The 26674-nt window shown below is 39.5% G+C and overlaps 1 protein-coding gene across 2 annotated transcripts in view; it reads left to right on the top strand.

Moving 5' to 3' along the window:
* The first annotated feature begins 2796 nt into the window (after nucleotides 1–2796).
* ANO2 (anoctamin 2) overlaps nucleotides 2797–26674 on the top strand; it is a 176664-nt gene continuing 152786 nt past the window's right edge. Inside the window, exons 1-3 of one of the 2 annotated variants that reach the window (XM_062615545.1) lie at nucleotides 2797–3104; nucleotides 9336–9520; nucleotides 12377–12778. In XM_062615545.1, coding sequence (XP_062471529.1) covers nucleotides 3056–3104; nucleotides 9336–9520; nucleotides 12377–12778 — 636 coding nt within the window. In that variant the 5' untranslated portion in view covers nucleotides 2797–3055. Of the gene's footprint in view, nucleotides 3105–7656; nucleotides 7821–9335; nucleotides 9521–12376; nucleotides 12779–26674 lie in introns of those variants that run through there. The other variant, XM_062615546.1, reaches the window with a different exon arrangement.

Below are 26674 nucleotides of genomic sequence, written 5' to 3'. Positions count from 1 at the left end.
AGAACAAGAGGAAGGGAATATTATAATGCCTCCCTTAGCAGATTGATATGTACATAAAGTTTTGGCACATGAGAATCAAACTTTTTCAGCCAGCCTGCCCTAAAAGAGCTGTCTTTTCTGTAAGGCTATAGTAGTGCCAGTAAGGCAACAGGCTCAGACTTCCTCCATGCAGGCTTCAATGGTGTTTTTCATAGCCCAGTTTCATTTAGTACAATTTAGAAGCATTGTTCCCTGGCAGAAGTGAAGAGCCTAATCAAACCTATAATCAAGTACCTGCTTAGTAAAGAGCTGTAAACAATAAGAGTAGTAGTGTACATCAGACTGTTCCATTGGAAGCCTGGAAGCATCCAGGCTTCCCAGATCATTGTTTTTCAACTTGTACATGCCACTTGTGAGTCTTGGTAGTTTGTAGCTACCATTGCCTTTCTGAGACTTGGTTTGGAATGCACCCCATCACTTCAGAAGATCAGCTGGATCATTGAGCATGCTACAGGATAGATATACATAAACATTAAATGGATTTGGGGAGGAGCCTTCTTAAACATTAAAAGCATCTAATCTCTCTGATAACTTTTACAGACTTGGATGCACCACTCCTCTGCAGCAGATGAAACACAGTCTGGCATATTTGTATTATTTGTCACATCTCTGCATTATCAACTAACACCGCAGCCAGGTACCTCATGAAACACAGTGATGCCAAGACATGATGGCCAAGATATGACCATTGGAAAATGTCCTTGAAAATAGATTACAGACCCAGTTCCATTTTAGCCAGCTGGGTACTGCTCCCTATCATATTGCCTCTGTGTATATTATTTACTACCTGTGCTAACTGTATTAGCCTTAATGGACCCATCCTTATGGCTTATAGGAGCTCGTAATTCGAACTTGTGCAGGTAGAGCTTTGTGTCCAGAGTGATCCTGGCAAGACCTGGCTCTACGTTCCTATACTATTTCACAGTTACTGGGTGTGCCTTTCTGTGTTAGCATTTAGTTAGTGCAGTGTATAATGTGGATATAAAATAGCATAATTTTCATCAAGTTTTCTGCTCTCTGTCCAGGGAAGCAGATTAATTCAATATAAAACATCAAGGCAAAAAGCAGTTCAGGAATTACCTTGTAATATTCTCTGATCCTGCTTCGTTAACAAAAAGGTACCAGGAGCTCTATATGATTGCACCATTGCCCTGTAACAGGTAAGCGTGAACCAAATTGAGATCTGTGCCACTGCAGACATTTGAGCAAAGAGATCAAGCAAAATGCAATTAATTTGTTCAAATGGATGGAGTGGTAGTGCGATAAAAAATTTCAGGCACACCACCTGAAAACTTGTATGCATGGACTAATGTGCAAACAAAAAAGTCTGTATGAAGTATCATCCCCCTTGCTAGAGAGCCTACAGACAGCAACTGAGAACACCATTTTATATTATTATTATTTTACTGATTTCTGCAATCTAGTACTTTTCAGATTAGCCAGTTCAGAAGCTATGGCATTTAGGTTTTTCCCTGTTTGGTAACTGAAGTAAGTCAGCTTCTAAATGAAGTTCTGAGATCAACATAAGTTACTAGCAGAGTAAGAAGAGCAAGTATTTGAGTGGGGCAATTTCACTTTTCCTATCTGAAGACATTATTCTATGTGAATACTAGAATAAGTATTGAAAAAGTATTCTGTCCCATTTAATGTACTTATCTTCCCTGTATGCATGAAGAAAGATCGTAATCACTACTTTCCATCTTTTGTCAGGGGTAAATTATAGGGCAGAAAAATTTGACAATATACAGCTGTTCAGGATGGACTCAGAGGTCCCAACCACTCTCCCTTTTAAGTAAAATTAGCTATATATCATTAGCATAAGTGACACATAAAATTCCTTGTGTGGCACTTCAGTTGAGCTAAAGTAAACAGATGAACACAGTCACCTAATTTAATCTCACTCTCTTTGGTTTGCCCATAGCTGTTTCACTAAAAGGGCAACTACCTAGTGACAATCTGTCCAGAGTTTAAAGCTGCATATGTGTCTATTAGCCTTTCTGGGAAAGTTTTACAACACCCAGCCCAAGTTTTAGGACACAAAAGACTCACGGCTCCCTGTATAAACTCAGCATCTTTGATAGCATAGCCATAGCACATCAGTACATCTCTGTGTGATATAGACAACTGCTATTCTTGTCAGTTATGATGTGCACTATCCTAATTCACAAGATATTAGAAACACTTTATTCAGTCATTGAATAAATCCGTTTTCCTCTCTCACACTAGAGAAACTGTCATAGTGTCATAAGTAGGCTGAAAGAAGAAAAATATTTGAACTCCAAATAATCACACATCCCACCAATATCAGTACCAAATAAAAGTCTTTTCTCAGATGGTATTAGTCATCAATAACTTTTCTTCCCAATGCATTGCTTAAATTCTAAGACTGAAGGTTAAGCAGCATCCATCACCTGCTCTGATTAGACAGTTGATTACAAGATAATCCTCTGAATATTTCATGCAGGAATGACAGCGTTGCATCCAGGCAGTAAGGTAACTTGAGTAGTTAAGATAGAGCCTTATAAAAAGGTTTCTGCACTTACCTCCTACCTAGAAGCACTTTAAAGCTGTGCAGATATAAAGACACTCTTCCCCACAGAAACCCCTCCAAGATAGTCTAATCCTCGAATAACATTTTTTTTTGGAAAAAAACTGGCTCTGTTCTAGAGCCCTGATTTAGCATTAGCTTTTTTTCCTCCTCTCCCCTGCCTTCTGGGGAGTTAAGACAAAATATGCCTGTTGTTAGATTGCTTGTTGCGACATTATGGAGCATGAAGAGAAGATGCTGAAGTTACAGCAGAGAGTTGCTATGGCCTCTCAGGTCATGGGAGTTTTGCCTTTTCCCCTGTCAAGATGGTAATCACCAAAACAGAAGGTCTTGCTAATTAGCTTCAGTCTGTGGTTGCTGTAAAGCAGGATCAAGCCAGGATGGAAATAGAAGGGCTGTTCACTACTTAAGCCAGTGCAAGAAGCAGATTGTGCACATGATCAGTATAGCCACATCCTATTAGCACTGATGCAACTTCCAGCCAAACCTCCAGGCAACATGGAAACACACACACCCGGTAAGTTTATTCTCTGCTTTATTGTTAATTGCTGCCTGTGAAGTTGAATAGGTGGAAAGGGGGTGGGGAGCAGAGAAAGAAATACTTTGAAAGGAGTTCTCTGTCTTCTTTCAGGAGATTTTCAAAAAGAAAAAAACAAAACAAAAATCTGTGGCCCAGGTTACATACAGACAGCTCAAAGATAAAACACGTAGAGTTCATTTCTTCTGCAGCTTCATGAGTGCAGCTGTGGGTCATTGCTGTGGTCCATGTGGAAAAGACAATAACTAGGCAAATGTCTTGTGCTGGACTTCTGCTCTTTCCATCTGCATTTGCCTTATTGCAGTGCAGTGGGGGAAGCAAGCAATATCCTTTTTCAGGAGACAATGTGCAGCAAGGAGTTTTCAGTTCCCATACACAAGAAACAAATCTGCTCAGTGCATAAAATCTTTTTGTTTGCATTCCCAGTTAACAAATTTGAAAGAACGTCCAGTGTTGGTATTGTGTCACTATTATTCTACTGCTGCAGTCGAAAGCGTTGTGGTTGTTTCCGTTGTTATCTCATTGTTTCTGAAGCTGTAGCTCTGCCGTGAACTCTGAACTGCGAACTTCATGAAATTATTTGTATAGCAGACCACACTGTGCAAAGAGACATTAGATTTAATACCTAATGATGATCTCTGTTGAGTTATTACAGTGTCCTTTTTCTATCACTGTCAGATTTAGTCCTGATATATACTTTATGTCAGAGAAATCATGTGTTTTCTGTAATTTTAACACGTAGAGTAGGATTAAAAAAAAACCCAACAACCCAACAAGATGGGAATCTGTAAAGTTATACACACAGTTACATTATGTTGCTATATCTCCATTAAGTTTTCAGGTAATGCAAACATTCATAAGGCAGCTAAGGTTTTTGTTTTATACCGTGTGGCTCCCATATCCATCTCCACAACTCTACCATTTCCTTCACTCTTGACCATTAAGGTTAATGATTTCACCCTTTAAGAGACCCTCTAACTAATGGTGTGTGCCAGCATCTCCTTTAACTCAGGTGCATTCTTCCTGCTCCTAATGCTAGAGGTGAGGGCTCCTGTGCACAAGTGGCTACTACAGGAGCACAACCACAGGTTTTTACATTTTTATTTGTGACCACAGTATTCAGGTCTGTTAAAGCCGACAAGGAGCCATGCTTCCCTTTGCTTGCCCTTGTCTATTTGAGCTGCTGCAATGCTGTTTTTCTGGCAGCAGTTCAGGGCTCAGAGCTCATCCCCCTTCTAGGCATTCAGTGGCCCATATTAAGAGTTCAGCCATCTGAGTCCAAGGCCAGCTTCTTCACCAACCAGAGCTGGAAGTGAGAACCTGCCCTCCTTTCCTCTGGGAACCTCTTTCAAGCTGAGGCTTTACAGCTCACCCCCACCTGTGCTACATCTTGCTGGGGGATTGCTGAGCTGTGTCTGACCCTGATCACTGTCTCCAGCCCTGAACCTGTCCTGGACTTGCTGGTCTGCATCTGGGCACCCTGTCAGCAGGGTCATTCACTGCTCTGTCCTATCATGCTCTGCTCCAGGCTCACCTTTCCCCATGGAGAAGAGAGCCATAGGCCTCCTTTTCCTTAAAATGACTGCAAGAGTATTGTTATTATCATCTGCATCAGGAATTCTTACTTTAAAGAATCAGTGAAGATACACTCAATTAAAAGGCCAGAGGATTACGGACAAGTTGTTTTGTTTACTGCATATTAACAGCTTCCTTACTCGTTGTCTCAAAGTGCACGGTGATACAAGAAGAAGCTCAGCTTGTGCCAGAACTACTTCTTGTGCACAGCTCCACCAAACTCAACACGGATACAGTACAGTGTGGTTTCCTCCACTGTGTCTTCAAGACTGCTATTAGTGCCTTTTAAGAATCATAGGAATTAAAGACACACAAAGCTTTTTGGATTTGTCTCTAATGCAGCATGGTACATTACATGGTATATTAAAGCAAATTTCCGTTTAGAGGATATGAAGCCAACTATGAATAGGTGAAACTTAGAGGAAGCTTCTGGAAAATGAAACTGTAGGTGTGGCTTAGAGGAAGTAACAAGGGTTAAGAGAAAGTCAGAGATGGAATAGTCCTGCTAGGGCTTAAATTGGGCAGCACAGCCCCACACAATTCCCTGTCTCCCTTCCATCTTCAACACATTGTCCCAGCCACATGCCCTGTGCTATCAGACCTACTGGGGAATGACACTGGGGATGCAGCCAAAGGGAGGAAGAAGTAAAGCTAGAAACAGAAAGCATAATTTTTCAGGTTTGCCACTTCCCACAGCTGAGTTTCCACCAAAAGACATAAGATCCAAATTTGCAGCCTGTGATTTGAGAGCTCACACAGTACCTCTTAGACTGCAGATGGGAACCGCAAAACCACCTGTGACAAGTGCTTGCAAATACCTTTGACAGCCTGGGTGCCTCTGCCTGTCTGGACCCCATTCCAAAATTCAGTTCGAAATGCCACATCCTGAGCCTCCAGGGCACACAGCAAGGGCAATCTCTTGGGTTAGGAATTAGTATCTCAGTCATGTCCCTTTAGACTCCACAATATGATCAGAGAAGAAACACTCTTTATAGAGAGAACTGTCTAATGTTGAGCTTAGTTATGGGACTGATTTTAGTAGAAGCAGTTAAATAGTAAGGGGCTAAACATCTAAATAGTTCTTAAACCATCCCAAAGAAAGAATGTCAGATATCTGAAATTTAGCAATCAAATTCCATCTTCTTTTATTCAAATAAGTTGTCCAAGAGCACTGCTCTAATCTAAATTATCTTTACTAAAACCTACTGGACCTCTTCTGCAGGTAATATTGAATAAGCAATGGATTTCTTATGTAAAAGTTTATTCCTAGACATTTTCTCAGGTGGCCTGTTTCCTTTAAACTGGACCAAAACTTATTTAATTAACAGGCATTCCCTTGTGTCTGAAACTTTTTAATTGAAATACTAAATAATAAGCAGTATTTTAAAGAGACAAGAGGTGGCAGCTTTAAAAAGAAAACTGCAGTGTGATGAAAATACTTGCATACTTGTACAGTATGCCTAGCTGTATCGAAATCAGTAATTCTACATATGCATGTTCAGAACTGAGAAGTCATTATCTTAGTGGGGACCTAAAGAACACGTATATAACCATGGGACATCTTATTTACATATGCCTCTTCCAAAGAAGATACATTTAAGGAAATCTACATGGAAACAGTAAATTGAAGTAGTTACTTTTCATACCTATATGGAGGGTAGAAGGAATAACAAGTTTGTCAGTAATGATCCTAAATAGCAGACAGTTTGAAAAGCCTTGCGGAGGAGTCTGTGTGAGTACAGGTACACTTCTGTGGTGTCCCGTTTCTGATAGTTAACTGGAAAAGGAGGAAGATAAATGAAAGCAGCCCAGTACCTGTGCTCTTGGTGGCCAAACCATTGACAACATATTCTGCAAGTAGCTGTGCCTATGATAATCTGGTCATCTGGACCACTTAGGTCAGATAATTGGCTGTTACTCAGGATTTGATATAGAACTCCTAATTAGGTAAACTCCCTTACTTCATATTTTCCAAGCATTGTGGCCCTTTAATACACTCTGTCAGGCTGGAAAGACTTTTGGCAGTATAGTATATGCAGCTTCTTCATCACTGCACTTTAGAGGGGGAACTGGAAGCTCAAATGATGAGGTCAGTTGGTGCACATATGACCAGACTTTAAATTCACAAAGAACTGAAGCAATAGAGTGCAGGAAGTCTGAGTGAACAAGTAGATGATTCCTGGCTGTGACTTGTTGCTGGAGCTAGAGCTGGCCACTGACCTCTGTCCTGGCTGTACCTTGTCTTTGGAAGCCATTTACAACTTAATGAAGTTTGACTGGAGGGATGCTTCCCAGGCTATTTTTTTCTAGAATGAGTGTAGTTCTTGAACATTTGCTTTCAAGGTTGAATTCAAGATTCACTCTACTTCTGTTCTCTGGGGAGACAGATATATATATATACACCAAAGCTATGCATGTGTGCATGTATAAAAATGTATATATATGTGCACATGCATATGCACACAGCTTGTTTCTATCAATACTAATTCCTCTAGCATATTTACAGAATGAGAACACGTAAGGCCAGATGTTGTAAAGGCTTACAGGGTAGAATGAGGTCAGGCAGCATCTGAAGCAGAAGCCCCTGAGGCGCTGCAGTACCACAGGCAAGCACTGTCAAATATGGAACTCATTCAGAACAAAACATATTGGTTCAGTCAATTTGATTTGGGAAGATGAAAAGCTTTTAGGAAAACAGGAGTCTTCTAAATACAGATTTGGAAATTGTATTTCCACCCAAAACCTTATTCTGCCTGGAAGTCCCTGACTGTCTCACCAGCAAACCTCAGGTTTGTGATACAGTTTCTGAAGGTTGGGGAACATAATGGAAATGAAATAATTTCATTATAAATGAACTGCAGATTTATTTATTTATTTTTCCCTTAGACCTAGTTAAAATGACTGGGAAGAAAAAAAGGGTCTTTAATTGGCTATGCAAAGGTCTTGTGAGATATCCCAGGCTCAGGCTGAAAATACTGGAGAAACATTATGTGCAGCCTTTGGGAATGAAACCTTCACTTATTAATTATTTTCCTTGGATTTTCCCTTGTGGCATCATTATGTGATTCATTAAAGTAAACCAAGTGTGAGTCTCCTTCAGAGATCAGAAAAGGAAGAATGGTGAGTCAATCTACTGTACTGCTCAAGTGCTGCAGGACCCTAATCTATAATTGATAGGAAACAGAAGAATAATCATAACATTTAGGGATCAGGTCCCCCCCTCTCCAAACACTTTCCTTTTTAGCATTTTACTGCCTTCTATCTTAGCACACGATTGTGGATAAGTAGATTTAGCCTGTGTAGAGGGCATAGAAAGGCTTCAGTCAAATAAAGGGGAAATATGACTTCCAGATTATAGCAACGTGCTATGGATGTAGTGTCTCCCTTGGTATATGGGAGCCAATGAATGTTCCAGTTATTTCTTCTTCCTTGGGAAGTCAAATGTCCCAACCAGAGAGGCATGCTGCTTTATGTCTTTAGTGGAAGTGGGACTAACTACCTGAGCAGATGGTTCTGCTACACCTATGTCTCCTCCCTGTTAGAAAGCTCTAATGCCTGAAGGACCAAACCATAGTTTTTCTCCCACATAACCTTCCCAAAGAACCTATGGGTAAAGATCAATCAATCCCATTTCAGTTATGGCACCACTAGAGGGGGAAAGAGTATGAAACATTTGTATGTCAAACCAGTTTCTGTACCTATTGCTTTTTATCATCCTTTTTTCCACTGGGCTGCTGACTGTGTGGGACTGACTTTCTCCACTTCCTACCTGTGACCAAGCATTCTCCTTATACGCCGTTATTGCTGTACCCTACTTTATGGCAGAGATATTGCTTACCAGTGGTGGTGGTGAGCAGGGAGTGGCATGTAACTCCCCCTTCCCTTCAGACTCTCCATTATGCTGCATTGTGACCATGTAATTTACCAATATAAGAGATGAGGAACAGGAACACATCAAAAACTAAAGGGTTCAAGACATCAGTCCCTCAAGCCAAAACATGTAGGTATAAACTTTATGTATGTACTTTACAACTTTACTGGATGTACTTTATGAGAATTTCACTCCATTACATGTTCAAAAGTTAAGTTCATAGTGGAGAATGGTTGTTAACCAGAAGTTTGTACCTGTACCTGATGCCACTAAATTTACTCACACCACACTAGAACTGAAATACAGTCTGTTTCAGGCCTAGTTGAAAGCCATAAGCAAATGTGACTCAATCAATTTCCAGTCATTTGGCTTCCATCTGGCATGAATGCTGCACCCAGAGAACCAGGGTGCAGTCACTGAAGACGCATAGCTTGCTCGTGTCTTGCAAGGTGCTTAGCTAGCTGCAAAGCACACTTTCCAGCTCCTAACCTCATGACTGAAGTGCAAGAGTCCAGATGCTGTTGACCAACTAGGGTAGTGCTGAGCTAAGTGCAGTGCTGTATCATTGTTCTCCCTTTCCCGGCAGTTCACACAGGTAAGTAAGTACCTGTTGTTCCTCTGCAGTTCTGTGCGTGCCTCTACATTTACTGAAGCACAGCATCTGAAGTTACATAGTGTCTACTAACTGCAGCATTTCCTGTTCTTTTAAGAAACTACCTGCACAAAACCTGCTTTATATAACAATACTTTTATCTTATTCTCAGACTTTCCTCTAACGTCCTCACACCCAACTCTGAATGGACAGAAGAAAGCAAAATCAGCAAGGGTCTCTTTTTCAGCATACAACAGCAAATACCTCACAGTTCCTCAAAACCGGGCTTCCTTGCACAGCAGCAAGATCAATGGAGCTTTTGAAGCATCAAGCTGTATAGAGTCCTTCAGCAGTTCTGTAAGTCTGACTTTATGTTCATTGACTTACCTCTAATGCCTCTGAGGTAAAGACTTGAGGCAGGGTGGGCAAAGCATGTCGCACTCCTGTCATGCAGGCAAATCCATGGTGTACTGGGAAAAGTGACTATGCAAGTAAACTAATACTACAGCCTTAGGTGGTTCAGTAGCTCTCTTAGTGTACAGCAAGAATGAATTACTACTGTAGTAGTCTTACCAGGCTTTTCTTAATTATTTGCTTTATTCCAAATCCTTCAGAGTAGGAATGAAGGGGTTGCTATTACCCCTTGGGTAGGAAAAGATGCACGGAATGTTGACTAAGTAAGTTAGTTATCCCTGTGAAGAACCCTGTTTAGGTTTTAGTGTAGGCTGGACTAGAAGGTGGAAATGTAGTGTGGCTGCAGCATTCAGAGCAGAGCTGTTGTTAGAGGAGACACCTCTTGGGATATGCTTGTAGTGATAAATTTACTATTAGAGGACTAGAATAAAATTGTCATGAAATGCTGTTCCTACCTTTCCTGTTTCCTTACTGCTTGGTGTGCTGGCTACTTGTCTTGGAAATTTCAAGAAGTAATGAATGTGGGACTGAAGACGGGAATTTAAATCACTGATTCTGATATTTATAGTGGCTGTGAGAGGGGAAGAAAGATCTTTATAGCTCCTTCAATGACATTTTGGAAATTGCAATTTATTTGTGTTCCTTCCTAATATGGTCTTCTTGTGCCAGAATGTCACATAGTGAGGAAAGCAGGCCAAATGCAGGGACAGAAAATGTCCTCAATGAAATTTCTGGGAACTTTGATTTTGTTTTCTGTGTGATAGATGTCCATAAAATTTAGATAGGATTTTGATGCTGAGAATGAAGAAAAGATCTAACAGAGAGGCAGAGAGAGAGGCGTTGTTGTATCTCTTCATCTTATTATTCTGTGTAACTCCAACAACATCAAATGTTGCTATGGTGCTCTCTCAGGTGGCTGAGATGTGGCAGCTGACTACACAGAGTAATAAACAAGAAAACCTCTTAGTGACTTTTCATGTTTTCCAACCACCTTGTTCCCTCTCCTGTGTTTTGTTTGTGCTTTTCATTTCTGCCCATGCTCTCTCCAATAAGAGAGGAGGGGATGCTTAGACCTCATCTGCTCTAGGGACCTAATGTACTGCGTTGTGCCAGTGACCTGGTGGTGGTGACATCATTACTTCTGTGCTGTATAGAGTGGTATTCTCAGGAAGGGAGACTAGAAATCCTCAAAGGGCTTTTCTTCACTGTGGGAGAAATGGATGATCCAGGAGGTTTGCATGGACTGCCTGTGAGTATTACATGAAAATGTATCTAACTAGGAAATAGAGAATTGCAGTAAAATGCTGTCTCCCAAGCAGTATTAGTCTGCCAGAATGTAGTGCTGAGTCTAAGGTTAGATATGCCTAAGGCGACTACATATACACTTTACACATAAAGTGTGGGGTAAGTGTAACATGCAGAACAGATTATTTGGTGATAATTTTGTGAAAGAATGAAGGATGTAGTATGCATATAAAACCAAGAATTATTTAGCGATATGGTGACTGAAGGCTACTTTGGGAAAGTAAATGAAAGCAATGAAAACCAAGAATCTGGGAGATATTTGGGTGTATAATAGTATGCACATTTATATAATGCCTTCAGAAATTTGTATTGTGTTAACAAATAGGAAAATTGCCATACAGCATGCTTGATTCATTCTGCATCCAGGACTTCTAGCACATGTAATGGAAGAGGAGTTAGGGAGAGAAAGAAATCTGTTATCAGTACTTGTTAAAATTTTGCTGGTTTAGCCAACTATGGGAACCATAAATGTTTGGAACTTGGTTGTGGGCTGATTGCTTTGGATTAGGTTGACCCTGTTTGCTTGCCTGTATGTTGTTCTCTTGTCACTGGCGGTCTGGTGTCACTCTAATGAATGTCACTGTAGAGAGCTCTGTGAAGGGCTCTAAGCTACAACATTGAGCTGGAAATGGCCAGTAACAGTTTTGGAAGAACTAGTTTGGCTATTTTAGTGAATGAGAATTAAAAGTGAGCACCTTACATTTGGTATCAGAATTAAACATCAGTGTTGCAGAATTGCTATTCAGGCTGGGGCATGTTGGTGAGGTTAGTACAGAAGCAGCTTCACCCTGGAAGGATTTGGAGGGTAGAGACAGGGAGGCAAGGACTAGTGATGGAGTGCAACATAGGTGATTTGAATTGTTTTAGTCATTGGTTTCCTTTTGCAGTGCTACTGGTCAGTCACATTGTCTTTTCATAATATACTAAAATATGTTAGCCATCCATTGGGTGTATCCTCTCTAATCCCTGGTATTTTCCAAAGTTTTTCTATCTAGTGCTACCTTTCTTACTCTTATGCTAGATTGAGGATGTTTCTCCAGTTCTAGCTCAGATTAGTTTCTTCCTTTTCTTCCCAAAGTTTTTTGCTTCCCTCCCCTTCCCAGCTCTGCTTCACAGCACATCCTTTCTCATAACCTGTTACATGATCCTTATTCTCACTTCTCCATCCCACTTCAAAATGTGTGCGCATCTTCTCCTGTGTGTTCTGCGTATGTGCAGGGCAGAGAGACAGTGTTGGTGTGGTCAGGTAGGTATCCCATGCACTGGGATAAGGCCATTATCTTTAGCCACTTTATTTTTCTTATGGTCGGAGGAGTCAGTGTGATCTAATCTGGTCAGCTGAGTGCATGTTTGTAGGTCATAGCTACCCCTGGCTGACTTCCCGTTTTAACTCCATATGTCTTTATGGGCTTGTGTGGACATAGACCCCAGGTCTGCCACCTTCTTGGGCTTGTTATCTTTCATGTCTGTGAGACTCACGTGTTTCTCTTCCAGATTATAAACAATTACCTGGATGGGACACAGGTTGGGGCCATGGACAAGGCATCCCCGAGTGGCATGCATTTCAGGGACAGCAAGAGAAAGGTTGACTATGTGTTAGCCTACCACTACCGAAAACGCCTTGCTCAGCACCCGCCTGGCATGGGCTCGCCGGAGCCAACACGTGCATCTGCCTTCATGGCACTGGTTTTGAACGGAGGGAACGGGAAGGGCCGTGCTGAGCCACAGCGGCAGGATGGTGGCCAGCATGCTCTGCGGGAGCAGACTGGGCCACTGGGTGTGGAGGTGATTGAGCTTGGCCCCCTGGATGCTGTGGAGGAGGAGAAGCGGCTGCAGCGGGAAGAGTATGAACGCAACCTGGTGGAAGCGGGGCTGGAGATAGAGAAAGACCCTGAGGTAAGAGGGGAGACATGGTCCTCACATGCAGCTCTGGGTGGCCTCATGCATGTGGCTACTTTGGTGTTGGAGGTGGCTATGTGCAGGATGTAACCATGTCTGGGCTGTGCTGGTGGGGCAGCCTGGCACTGACTGGGTTACCAGAGCATTGCTGCTGCTCTCCCTGCTGGTGGGGAGGCAGGAGCCTGGCTGTGGCTATGTGTTAGAACTCAGCCTGAACTGCCCTCATTCCTGCCCCGCATTAATTTTAACTGAGAGGCAAATCACGCCCATGCCATCTCTTAAGAATAAGTCTGTGCAGCTTTCTTTCTAACTCAGCATTACTGAGTGCCCCACTGTTGCTTCTGAAGCTGCAGCAAGTGTAGTATGTCCTGGAGGTATGTCTCGTGGCCAGCTTGAGTTGCTACTCCTGAAGACAGCATGTTACTGCTTGAACAGTAGTTAGTACTGAAGAGCCCTTGGCCAAATGCTGTCTCCCTGTAAAGCTGCAATTAGGGATCTGCAAAAATATGTTGTACAAGCTATTTCATACATGACTAAAATATGGTGTGAAGCGAAGAAGAATATGGCAGGGGTTTTTCTGTGTTGGTTGGTCCTTACTGCCTGGAAAATACATAGTTGTTATTGTTTAATGCACTATTAAGTAGCAATTTCAATCTTACTTCAGGAAACATATTCTTTATCTAAATGTTATGGCATGGAGTGAACACGCTTTTCTTACAAAAAGTGTTTACATTTTAGTATTATTAAATTGAAGAAAGGCTGTCAATCTGCTGGAATACAAAGCATTGTCAAGACATTTCCTATTTCCTCAGAATAATTTGGTGATTTTCACTGTGATTCTTAGCCTTCTTCCCAGCGATATGTAAGTTTTGTGTTATTTCTACTTTCACCCATAAAATGAACAGCTCCTACAGCGCAACAGGAGAACCTCCAGCCTTTAATGTACTTATTCTCTCTATATGTGTGAGATGTTGGATAGTGCTGTGATTGTATCAGCTGGGATCTGTGGTTAGGTTATTTGACTGCAGCCAGTTGGTCAATTGAGCATGAGTCTTCCAAATCCCATGGTGATGCTCTGAGCACTGTGCTATCACTCTGGACCTCTTTGAAAGACACAGATATTTATATCTGTTGAAAAGAAGTCCCTGATGGGTTCTAATTTTAGGTGCTTTATTGTTCTTGACACCAAATTTAAGAAACTTAGGGCTTCTTTTCAGAGGTGCTGAGAACTTACAGCTCATACTGCTTTCAATGCAACCAGTCAACACTTTCAAAATGTGGACCAGATCGGAGATTGCATCTGAGAATCTGAGTGTAGTTGACTTGGCATAGCGTACGTATATTAAATTGCTGACAGGAATAGAAAGAAATAAAAAGACCTTTTAACTCTTAACATTTCCTTGCTCGGTTTGCTAAGTTGCAGGTGGCTATGGGTTGTATTTCACTGCACAGCCTGGCTGAGCCATCCTTGCACTGAACAGAAAAAAGTGATCTCAGATCCTGATTCTTTTATGCTAAGCATTGGTTCAATTAGGGTCCAATTACTGCTAACGCATGACTACCTTACTGCTATGACTTTTAAAACCAGATTGCATAAAACCCATGAGAACAGGTTTTTTTCTCTTTTTTCTTTTTTTTTTTTTTTGAGGCTTCTTTCAGTTCTGAATTTCATCAGAACCTGAAAAGTCCAACAGGAGATTTGGATTTGATTATTTGACTCATTACTTATCCAAAGTCCAGCTGGATTCCAGTTCTGTTTTAAACTGTTTCCAAGTGATGACAAGTGGTCTTAAATAATATTCAAAGTTATAAATGATGTCAGAGGGCTGATCAAGAAAAAAATTTTGTCACGGTTTTATGTCTGAAGAGGAAAAGGCTCTTTGTAAATGAACTGGAAGGTGCTGAGGAAATAATTTGGTGACCAGATCTTCTATGAGAAAAATAAATTGATTTTGAAAATTTAAAAAAAAAAAAAAAAAAAGCAATCCCATCACCTCTCTATCTGTATATGTGTATGTACATAGTCACTTCTGCCCCCCAAAACACAGGTTGTCTAATCAAAAAGGGAAAGTGTTTTTCCTTCCCTCCAGAATCTCATGAAAAACTGGAAGGGACTGAAAACCATGTAGATGAGGCCCTCGGTAACTTGGTTTAGTGGTGGTCTTGGCAGTCCTGGGGTAATGGTTGTTCTTGATGATCTTAAAAGTCTTTTCCAACCTAGCTGATTCTATGATTCTATGATTATCCCTTTTCTTCCCTGACCAAGATATGTGCTTTTTACTTCTTTTTATTTTTCTCACTTCAGTATTTGGGTTTTTTTTAGTTAACTCATGCTAAATAATACTGAAGCTGCTGCCTGGTATCTTGCTGTAAATTTCATAGAACGTGCTGATCAGACAGATATGAAGGGTACAGCTGGCCTTATATGTTGATTAAAATTTTATGTTGAGCTGATATGAAAACAGATTCTGAATTTAGTCCTGGGAAAATTGTATGTCCACTAAACACAGAACAGTCTAAATCACAGTACGCTGTTTTTTTGATGTGTAACACAATTGACTTTCAACTGCTACATTTCTAGTGGTTTATGCTGAACATGCGTGGTTTTTTGTGGTTTTGGTTTTGTGGTTCTTTTGGGGGCTTTTTTCCCATTTTTTTTCAGTGCTGGTATAACAAGTGGATCTTTTTCATATATGAGTGGAAGTTGAAACATTCTGTAATGCATATCTCACTCTTGCGACATGTTCTGGACCAGGACCTAAGACAAGTATGATCTCCTGCTCAGAGGGCTGGCTGCAAAGGTACCTCAAAACAGTCCTCTGGGCTGCAGCTTCTGTGGGAGGGACTCCACAGCCCTGGGTTAGAGCAGGCCTTAGTTTCTTTACTTAATGTCACCTGCATACAGTCTTGCATAGAAAGTTATTCATTTAAGACAACAGGATATCCTGAACACAGTCTTATTCCTGAAACAGCATCAGGTTTTACTTTAAGGAGTAGCAATAGAACTGGAGCAAAAGGTTATTTACTATGTCTGTGGTCTTCAGTGAACAACTCTGCACTGTCCTTTCTAGGTGGCCAATAGTAGCTATACAGGTAAAATATTATCTTCAATAGGGCCTGTATTGTAGTTCTGGTTCTTGTTAACCTCATTACTTGAACAAAAAAAAAAACAAACAACCCCAAACAAAACCAAAAGAAAAAAGGATCATGCCAATGTCCTATGTTTACCTGTACTGTGGGAGTCATGTCATATATATTCATTAATACAGCTGATTCAGCATTTAATGACTTCTAAGGGCATCAGTCTTCTTGTAGCTGGAGCGTTGCTTAATCTGTGATCTCACTTAACCCTACTTTGTAAAGACTGTAAGCTTGATTAACCTAAATGAACTCAGCACAACTTCTTTTGCATAAGGCTACTCAGTCTACTAACCTCACAGGATACTGGAGTTCCTCTAGAAGCTGGTTTTGTAGGCTAAAACTATTTGGACGTCAGGAACTTCATCTCTAGGAACACAGGATAGCATTACAACAATTTAAAAAACCTGTATTTCTACAACAACCTTTTTGAATAAATAGGAATTTCCATGATGTTAATGTGTTTGTTACCATATGATGATAATATGGTTGTTATATGCCGAATAACTAGGGACAAACACCTTTCTCATTTATATTGTCAAATTGTTCATAAAATAATAAAGACAAGAAATAAATGAAGATATATGATTTGTATTTGGAGATGGGAATATTGCTCCTTTTGAATATTTGGAAAATAGGCAAGATTATGCTCTGTCTCTATATCCACCCAATTATTATTTGTGAATTAAGGATTTTGGACTAGTTTTCAACTTCCCTAAATTTTCTGTCATTTATTATTGCTGCCTTCCAGAGAATGTGAAAAAGTGGAATTCCAATGGCCAGAAGTTTAATTTATTTGGATAGACCTTTTTTCTTGACCAAATGTTTTTCTGATATGAAATATTTCAACTTTTAGTTACAAGGTTATGGATATAACTTAATTTAGCAGTAATTAAGAGCCTGATAAAAATGATGCCATTTTACAATATCTATCAACGTGAATTGCAGGTAATTCAAAGAAAAGCATCTTATATTCTTAGTACAATGTGAAACATCTTGCTGGTACTCAGTGTAAATATTATAGTTGTCTCAAAATGTTCATTCATCTAAAGTGCTGAGGAAAGCTTAGTAGCTAACAATTTTAAAAGGATAGTGAAATTTACTATGAGTCCAAGATCCTTGACGATGTTAATGAATGCTTCCTGAAGCCAACGAGAATGCATACAGAGTAATGTAGCGTTGGAAACAAACTGGGGTCTTTTGTGCTGTAGGTCTTTGGACTTTGTATTTCACTCTCTCTTAATACAGTACTTAAATCAAGCCAATTCCTCTTTGTGGGCCTCTTCGTCTACCAGTTATATAAATATTTGATGATTATTTTTCAACTACTCTAGCTGCAGAAGCATTAATTAGCTAAAACATGTTCTGCTCCTTTATGTTATTTATATGGGGCTGAAATGTAATACACAGCTCTAATAAAATTAAAGTTGAATGCCCAAGGAAAGGTTTTCAGTGATAGTGAAGTGGACATGATGAAAATATTGGGAAGTTGATTATTTAAGAGGAAATTATGTCTTCATTTTAGAGAGGATTTTCGAGTGGCCCCATGAGAGTCAGGTGTGGTACAATCAGTGTTGAAATAATGGTCTACAATAATGGTGGCTAGGTAGAATGGCTATGCTGTCAAAGCTGAGAAGTCTATATTATTAATTCTGTTTTTGAATGGTTGTTTTGTGACTTGAATAGATGGGCAGACAGCCTCACTCTTTGTATTTTAATTAGGATCCAGACTCTTAATGCTCAGCAATTAGAAACCTTAGTCAAAATGTATTCTGAGAGATTTAGAGAAAATTTAAGAGATATACAAAAATGGGCCTGTATATATTTCTAAAGCTCTTGGTCCAGCAATAATAAACTTCATCAATCATCTGCAAGCTGGGAAATGATGACAGACATTCAGTATCATGAATTTCAGATGCTGGCAGATTTGGGGTGTGTATTCTTAACTGGTAGAAATAGCAAATAGCCTCCCAGATTTGTCTTAATTTGGCTGTATCCTGTGTCTAGTTCTGTCTCCTGCTGGAGGAACAACTTCCATTTTTACAAACTGCTAGATAAAAGAAAAGTCCACAGAACTGGCTATAAATCTCTGCTATGGCACAGCAGAGAGACAGCTGGTCATTTGTAGGACAGGGGATGACAAATAACAAAATCAACTGCTTGGCTCCTTCACAGATGAATTGCGAAAACATTTTTTAATTATCAATAGTCTTGTTTGCAGCAGAAATTTTAATCTGCAAATTAAATCCATGGAGACAGTTTGAAGAGCAATACAGGAAGCCCTGAGGGATGACACACTGCACTGATGACGCTGCAGTAGCTGAGGAGCCTGCAGAGGAGAAGTCTGAATAGTAGTTTCATGAAATTAAAGTAGTAAAATACAAGATAGTTTGGGATTTTGATATTGGGCTTAGTGCTCTTCTGACATTTTAAAGGACAGAAATCATGGTGCTGTTTATTGGGACGAAGAATAACCTCCAGGTGCTTGGTGAAGACTGCCCCAACTTCAGTACCTGCTGCATCTCCAGCTATTCTATGGCAGAATTATAAATCCTGAATTTCATTGATTCTTTTGGAGGTGAAATGGGATTTTCTTTGCTTTGGTGCTTCCAGCTAATGCTCTACTTTGTCTATGGCAGCAAACAGACCTACAGGTATCTCTGATACCAAAGGAGTGATCACTTCTGCATTTCTGCTGATTGAATAGCTGCTGTATGATTTTGCTATTTTTTGGAGCATTGCTTCTTGGTCATGATTTCATGCCTTATGCAGAGGAATACAGGGAAGTCTGCCTGCAATTCCTTTATGTAACTGAGTGACATTGATAATTCTACAAGGGAGTGGATGCAATATGGGATTCTTTTTCATATGTTTTGGACTCTTCTAATCTAAAAAAATGTTAAGCACTTAGTTGCTGTTAGCAGTGGGAACTGTTAGGAACTGTTGGATGTATAGTACTTGGAACACTGCAGCACTTCATGTTTCTAAAAAGTAGTTTCAAGAAGCTGCCTTTTCAATCTGGCGAGAGTTGCATTTATGTTTTCAATTTTTATGAACAAGTAGAAAAATTTCAATATACTGTCATCATTCACAGGTGCCTTGGTGACATCTCCATTCAGTGGCATTCTGCTTGCAATGTTATGATGCATTCAAGCAACTGCTCATAGAAGCTCCTCTCTCTCTTCCACAATGACCTGGGAACTCTATGTAGATGAAGGCAGAGCTCTTGTTCTGCAGTAAACAAAGTCACTTTTCTCTCTCCAAGTGTGGTCTGGACTATACAAGCACAGAATCATAGAAGAGTTTGGGTTGGAAAGGACCTTAAGATCATCTAGGTCCAAACCACCCTGCCATGGGAAAGGGCACCTTCCACTAGACCAGGCTGCTCAAGGCCCTTTCATATGTACTATTATGCAGGACTGTGTACCGTGTAACTACTATGTACTGTAGCAGACTGTCCTTCAAAGTGGCTTGGCCTGATAAGTATTTAGCTTACCTCTGACTGGGACTTCTGCAGGAGAAAAGGCCTTCAGTTGCAGCTTAGTTAAACTGAGACTGGTTCTCTGTATAAACCATGCGTGTTTTAATGCCTATATCCTTAAAAAAAGGGAAACTGTGATACATAGCCATATAGAAGGTTGCGATCAGATTGTTTTCAGCTAGAAGTACTTTTGCCAGTCATTGTAAGGCCTTTCTAAATCATAGGACAAGGCAAATAATTCAAAACTGCACTACATACTTTTTGTGTTTTTACAGATCAGCTATTAGGTTAGCCTGAATAGAACAACAAGGAAAAAAAAATTGGCAGAGTGGCATCAGGCTGCACAATTCCCATTAACGTTAGTGGGAGTTAGGTGACTAAATCCCCATGCACAGCATGGAAAATTTACCCTTCAGGGTGAATTATCTTGATGCACAGGGCTGATAATTCTGCACACTCTATTAGGTCTCCCTTATGTGTACAGGTATGTGCTCATGGTGACAGGCCAAAGAAGAAAATCATGTAAGTGCTAGATATTAATTTTTGTGCAGTTATACCAGGTTAGCATTAATGTAACAATGATTTCATCACCTGAAACAACAGTTGGACAAAATTATTTATTTTGAACAGATGTATGAATTTTTAGTTGTTGTTTCTGTGCGGCTTCTCTTTTGTTGTATTTGTGTTTTGTTTTTTTTTGTTGTTGTTGTTTTTCATGAAGATGGTGGTTATGTTTGCTTTAGCTCCGTACTCAAACTCTGTCATCTAGGAATTATTTCGTCAGTTCATTGTTGCCTTCTCCCTTCAATTCCTAGATCTCTGTAATAATTTTAGAGCATTTTTGAATTCACTAACAGGATTGAGCCCTATATATTGTACATTCAAGGAAGTTCTTCAGCTGGAGTTAGGAAGATGACCTTGGAGTTTCATAATAATCATAAAAAAAATCATAATTTCGTAAGTAGCAAAAGTTCATAAGTGATAAAGCAAATGAAAAATATGTATTTGAGAGAGGATGAGTGTCCTGGGTTCAGCACCAGTTTCCTGGGCTTAAACCATGCCAATGAGCTACTGGTAGTTAGGGTGAAAAATGGAGGTATGTAGACTATATTTCTTCTTATCTTTGGAAATGGCAACTTTTCTAAGGGGAACACAAAGACACCACTTAGAAGTATTCTCCTGAAGATGTAGAGTTAGCCATTACTTTCTGTAGGTGAGTGCCAACATTGAGTATACTGGGAGAATACTAACATCTTTCCTTTCCAGAGGAGTGCAACGCTCTTTCTCTTAGCCATGGCATCACTTCATCAGATGGGAGATGGGGAATTGTCTGCAGGCTTTATCTGTATGTTCACCAAACTCAGTCATGGTTTACCTGGACTAATTTAGTAATACAAAGAAAATTTAGCATCTCAAAGATAGAGAATATATTCAAGGTCTTGCAAATGTTTAATCTGAACATCAAGCTGGCACCTCTAAAGTGCTAGTTCAAACTATTATTATTTTTCCTCAATCCCTTCAAGATAGGGAATGATGTCCCTGCCTATCATATGCTTAGGAGTTTTCTCCAAATCTAGAAACTAGACACAGGATGTGAAGGATTACTTATCCTTTGTTATGCTTTGAAGCCAAGTTTCAACTCTAGTGCAGGTCTCTAGGTCATCTTTATTTTCTAGATTTATGTGTAATTGTCTCTATCCCTTTCTCACCTTATTCATCTCCCATTGTCTTCACTTATTTGTAAGTTGTCAACCCCTGCTGCTCGCTGAAATGTTTCTGGTGTTCCTGTTCTTTTTTTCAATTCTCATATTCCATACTTTATTTTACAGGCTTTGAATAATCATTCTCTACTTCCTTCTTAACACATGTTCAAGTGTCACCAAACTGTGTTAGGTAATCAACACAAAGCAGCATCCTAAAGATCATGTATCTGTGGAAGGTCACTGGAAGGTTACTGTATCTTTGCATTGCCCACACTCTGAATAATGGGACCTAGGAAATTTTGCATTATATTCTTTGTTACATAGGTGCACTTTTAAGTCTTTACTGAACGGGTCAATATACTGTGGTGCCTTGTACCTCTGGCAAGCCTATTTGCTTTTCACAAGTCTTTCTGAGTTTACTGGATGATGTTTACTCCCTACCTCCAGTGGCACCACTCAGCTTCCACAAGTCAACGCTTGGTAACTGCTTCACTTCACCAGTGCTTGACCTGCTCACCTATCTCTGGCCTATGTATTCATCTCTGTATCTTTCCACCAGACTTCTGCAGGACTGCTCGCCTATCTACCACAAACCACTGCTCCTTCTAGAATTTTCCATTTCTGTCCATGATGCTCTTTCATCTTCATATCCTATACTGGTAGCAATCATGCCACTTCCCAGTACGACTGTGTATCTTTCTTTGGTCTACATGAAGTCAGTCCTTCACTGTTCCCTTCTGTCCATCAGTTACAACAAGTCAATCACAGGCCTATATGAAGTCATGTCCAAGGCATCTGCTCCTTTGTGAAAATCTGGGGACTGCTATATACATGAGGACTTCATACTCCATGACTGCTTATATCTCAAAGACTTCTCTGCAAAGTTTTGTTTCTCCCTTATTCTTTCCTGTTTTAAAGTATCACTGTCCATAAGGAACTGCTCACCCACTCAAAGCTAACAAAGCTCAGATTCAGTCAGGCACCAAAGCTTGATCAATTGAGGACTTGCTTTACTTTTGAACTGATCTGTTGAAGGAGAAATTTGAGTGTGCCATGGTAATGATGTAAGTCACAGCTTGCACCACAAGGGATCCCAGTTTGTTTCTCACCTGTGAGCCACAGTTCACGAGTTACTCTCCTGGAAAGTATTTGCTGTTTTAGGGGCTTTTGTCACATCTGGCCACCAACTGGCAAGTTTCTTCAAAGAAAAGTCATCACAAAGAGGGTTTTTAAATGCTCCAAGATCCTTCTGCAATGCTCTAGTGGCATCAGACTTACTCCTTGGCAGGACAAAACCCACAAAAAATTCAGGAGACCTGCTGGACTGTGTTATTAAAGACAGCTGATCTTAGCATTAAAAAATAGGTACGGTTTATAATATGGTGATTGGTAACCCTGGCAGTATCTGTATAGCTATTCTGTAGTAGTGTACTGTGCTCCTTGTAATGGATTCTCAATTTCCATCATTTCATAAAAGATGTCCCATCCCTATCAACACCTTCAGACCTGTGACAGCTTTTGGATGTTTTTTATCTATATTATATATATAGAGAGAGTATATAAATATATTTACATATGTTTAGTGACATTGGAGTAGTATTTCCTTTAAATAAATACTTCTAAAATTTGACCTTTCACAGCATTTTTGGCACAGAAAAAGACACAGGTATGAATCTTGACGAATTTTCAGCCTACAAGTCAGTCTTCACAAGTGCTACCACTTTAGGGAACAAAAAGAAGGAAGGCTGCAGGAGCAGCTCACATGCAGGAGGTAGCAGCAGCTCATTAAGCTTCTGGCATTTCTGAATGAGGTGATGGGGCTGAGCTTGTTAACTGCAGGCAGGCAAATTGTACTGGAGTAAGATTTCAATGGAAAATATGATTGATCAAAAGTATTTGCGGATTCACACTAATTCAATGATTAATTTGAGGGAAAACCCCCCAAAGTTAAAAAACTTCCCACATTGTATGCTTTACCTAGATATTAAAAAAAAATCAAAAGAAAAGAAAAAGGACATTAAATTTGAGCCAAACAAACTTTTTTTTCCTGCTGCTGGTTTCATTTTTGCAAGCATCCTGGAGTCACAGGGCAGGATGATCTGAATTAGGTATTCTGTGAATCTGCCCTCTTTTCTGCCCTGAGCAATGCGTTTTGCACGTTCCTCTCGCTTACAGTGCTGCCAAGAATTGATCCAGCTGTGTATCCAGCTGAAATCTAACTGATCTTTAAAACTAGGATTTAGTTTACAGGGAACTGATGTTGCTAAAGAAACTCACTACCCAGTTATATAAATGTGACTACTGGCTTGGGGGCTGGAGTGGTGGGCATGTGGCCACATGGCTAGGGGCAGGGAAAAATGTGGGACTACAACCTTCTAATTTACACCAGCATGAATTAATGTGAAATGGCAACCTACCAACTGCCTGTGTGAGTTGTGAGCCTGCTAGATGAGGTGCTCAGATGGATCACAGAGAGAGGACCAGTAGAGCCTGCCTTAGAGAATAACAAAGTATGATGCTCCTGCTCAGGACTCAATCTGTGCTATTCCCTGTATATCCATACTGATCTGTGGGAAGCCCAAATGCTGGTTTTTCTTTTGGTGAGGAAGGGATAGAAGGCTTGAACACCAAGGCTGTCTCCCTGGAGGGTCAAAGTTCGAGTAGGGGTTACTAATTTATATATATAAAACTGTGTGTACGTATACTGCGTATGTGTATATATCATCTATACTAATGTGTGGAATTAAGGAGAATTAAGGCACTTTTTAGGTTTTTAGTCGTATAAGCTTGTGTATGTGTGTTTGTGCTTTTAGTCAAAAGGAAGCACTGCAATTGGTTGTTGGGGTTTTTAAACCATCTCTAGAAATATTTGGAAAGAGCTAACACATGTTGCAAATATTTAGTTAATGGTCTTTGTTAAAACAAAACTTAAGAAAGCTCTAAAATCTTAATATCGTATCAGTATTAAGAAGTCATTTTGTGTCTGTGTGAATGCCAAAACACCTGTTCGGTTATCTGGGACTGATATACAACCTTTTTGACAAAAGGCCTACTCAATATTTTCAATTGCGAGTGATAAATTCATGTTTTTATCAGTTTAACATCATGTGCAAATGTTATATAACCAGATGTGTGTCTGTGTGGTTACTGCTATTTATACTGCTGTTGGGGGATACCACACATGAGAATCCAGTGGTGTTCTGAATAAACACAGAAGAAGATGGATCCTTTATTACCAAGATTATCATTTGAGTGTAAGAATATAGAATAGAGTAGCTAAGATAAATTGCAATGGGAATACAAAGAATCAGTAACATACGCTATCCTCTTAAACTCAATCTGCCCAAAGAAATTTACGGTTAAAAATATTATAATGCATTAACTATAAATGCATTTTTTTTTGAATATAAATTCCAGTAAGCATATGTGGTAATGGAAGGCAAAGACACAGTTTTCTATATTGGTTCTTTAGTAAGCCAAAATATGCAGTTAATTTATTGCCATGCCCTAGTCTGCTCATTTCTTATTGTTTGCCAATTACTGCTTGAATCTGCTAAGCTTATTTTTGCTTGTTTGTTTTTCTTGCTCCCAGTTTTGCTGAGTAACTCTGAGTTTCTCAGAATATTCTCCCTACTGCATGCCAAGAACAAAAAGCATCGTGTGATTAGTATAAAACAGATAGATTTGGTGATGCCCCCTGCAAATGGACCAGAGTTTTGCTTCAGTTTTCTTCACCTCTTTTTTACTGAAAACTGCCAAAAAGAGAAAAAAAAAAAAAAAAAGGCAAAACATGCCCCCGTTTTTCCTTTTTCTTTTGATCTCAGTGCTGATATATCCTTTCTTATAAACTTTGTTAATGAAATCACTTAAAGTGTGATCACCTCTGGACTCTACATGTATGTTAACTCTAATCCAGCAATGTCAGCCATGTGAGGACAGAGAAGGCTGTACCATCTTTTGTTATGAGACTGTGTCCTGAGGTTCCTTCTCAAGCAAGCAGTGACTGAAGTCCTTAGAAGCACACCTTACTGAGGCACTCAAAACTTAGCATAATATGAGGGTTTGCTACAGCAATGATTTCCTGTATGTTCAGTTTGAGAATGCTCTTAAAGTACCCCTTCAGATGCAAGCTAAGTATGTGACTCTAATCAGGGTTTTAAAAATAATGACTAGATTCTGCGGGCCTTAATAACACTAGTATAAAGAGATTTTTTTTTTTCTCCCATTGATTTCAGAAAGCTTTGATTTAGCATCTATGAGTAGTTATCAAGGAAATACATTGCAGAGTAAATACGTTACAGGAAGTCTAAGGATCGCAGTGCCTAATTTACAGGAAGGATTTGGCTTAGTCTGAGCAGCAGGCAAACCTCACAGGACTCTCTCAAGAGTAGCTGATTTTTGCTATGCAAGGTTTGGGTATTCTGTTTCTGAGCATGTCTTCCCATTATTGTCACAGTCTAGCAGAATGTGTATGTGGCTTTCTTACATTGCCTCCCTTTTCTGAACTTTTATGGTAATAAATAATAATAATAAATAAAATAATAATTAAAATAATAAAAAAATAATAGTACTTACTAATCCTATTCAGTGTGGCAGAAGTATAGGAAAAATACAACAGGAGCATGCCAAAGCAAAGGTACAAAAATGTTCAAGTTGTTACTATATATATATATATTTAAAGGCTGTCTAGGCAGAGGTATACTGTGTGATTTTCTTTGGCTATACTGATGTAAAACAAGCAAAAAGATTCTTCAAAAAGAAAAAGAAAAAATTAGGACTAGTTCTAATGAGGCATAAAGTAGATTTTAAGATGTGTAAGATGCGAATGAAGGTACTTACTGCTATCAGTGTATAGAACAGTATCTATTACAAAAATCTGGTAGTGATTACCTGTGAATTTCAAATTATGTGGTACCACCAGGTTTGGAATAACAAGTCTTACATGTTTGCTTTACTAATTCATTTCCCTTCAGGCACAAACATCTTTGTAATTGTATCATGATATTATTTTTATTCCACATTCTATCTGCTAAGTATCTTTTTTACAGTCTAAAGTTAACGGCCCACCTGAACCTTACATCTCTAGAAGTGACTTGTTGAGCTTTCTACATAAACCTTCATTTTTCAATATCAGCCCCAAAATAAAGTCTTACTAACATACAGTTTTGTTGAATGCTGTTATGAAGTGTATTGGAGAACCTACAGCATTACAACGTGTCAAGCTTTACCAAACATTGTTAGAATAATATTTCCTGGTATTTTATTCTTAGAATTGTAATAGAAATTGAAACTCACATTTCAGTTACAATGGTTTGGCAACTGTTTGTTTTTTTGCTTATGTTTGTTGTTTTTTTTTTTACCTGACAGACATCTGGTCAAATAAGCAATATAGCTGATGTCTAAACCCTTTTTAATTTCTGTGTTAAAATAGAGCAAATTGGCACTTGTAAATCCCGACTGGCTGCTGCCTTCTTTTTTTCTGCAGTGACTCCAAATTTATCATGATGGAGATGGGAGCTAAATCTGGCCAACAAAGTTTATGGCATGTACTGTACAGCAGCACTGTAATGG

This window comes from Pezoporus occidentalis, unplaced genomic scaffold, assembly GCF_034315485.1.
Source record: "Pezoporus occidentalis ecotype Australia unplaced genomic scaffold, CSIRO_AGI_Poc_V1 ctg182, whole genome shotgun sequence".
NCBI classification, from domain to species: domain Eukaryota; kingdom Metazoa; phylum Chordata; class Aves; order Psittaciformes; family Psittacidae; genus Pezoporus; species Pezoporus occidentalis.
This window is presented reverse-complemented; position numbering and strand designations above follow the sequence as displayed.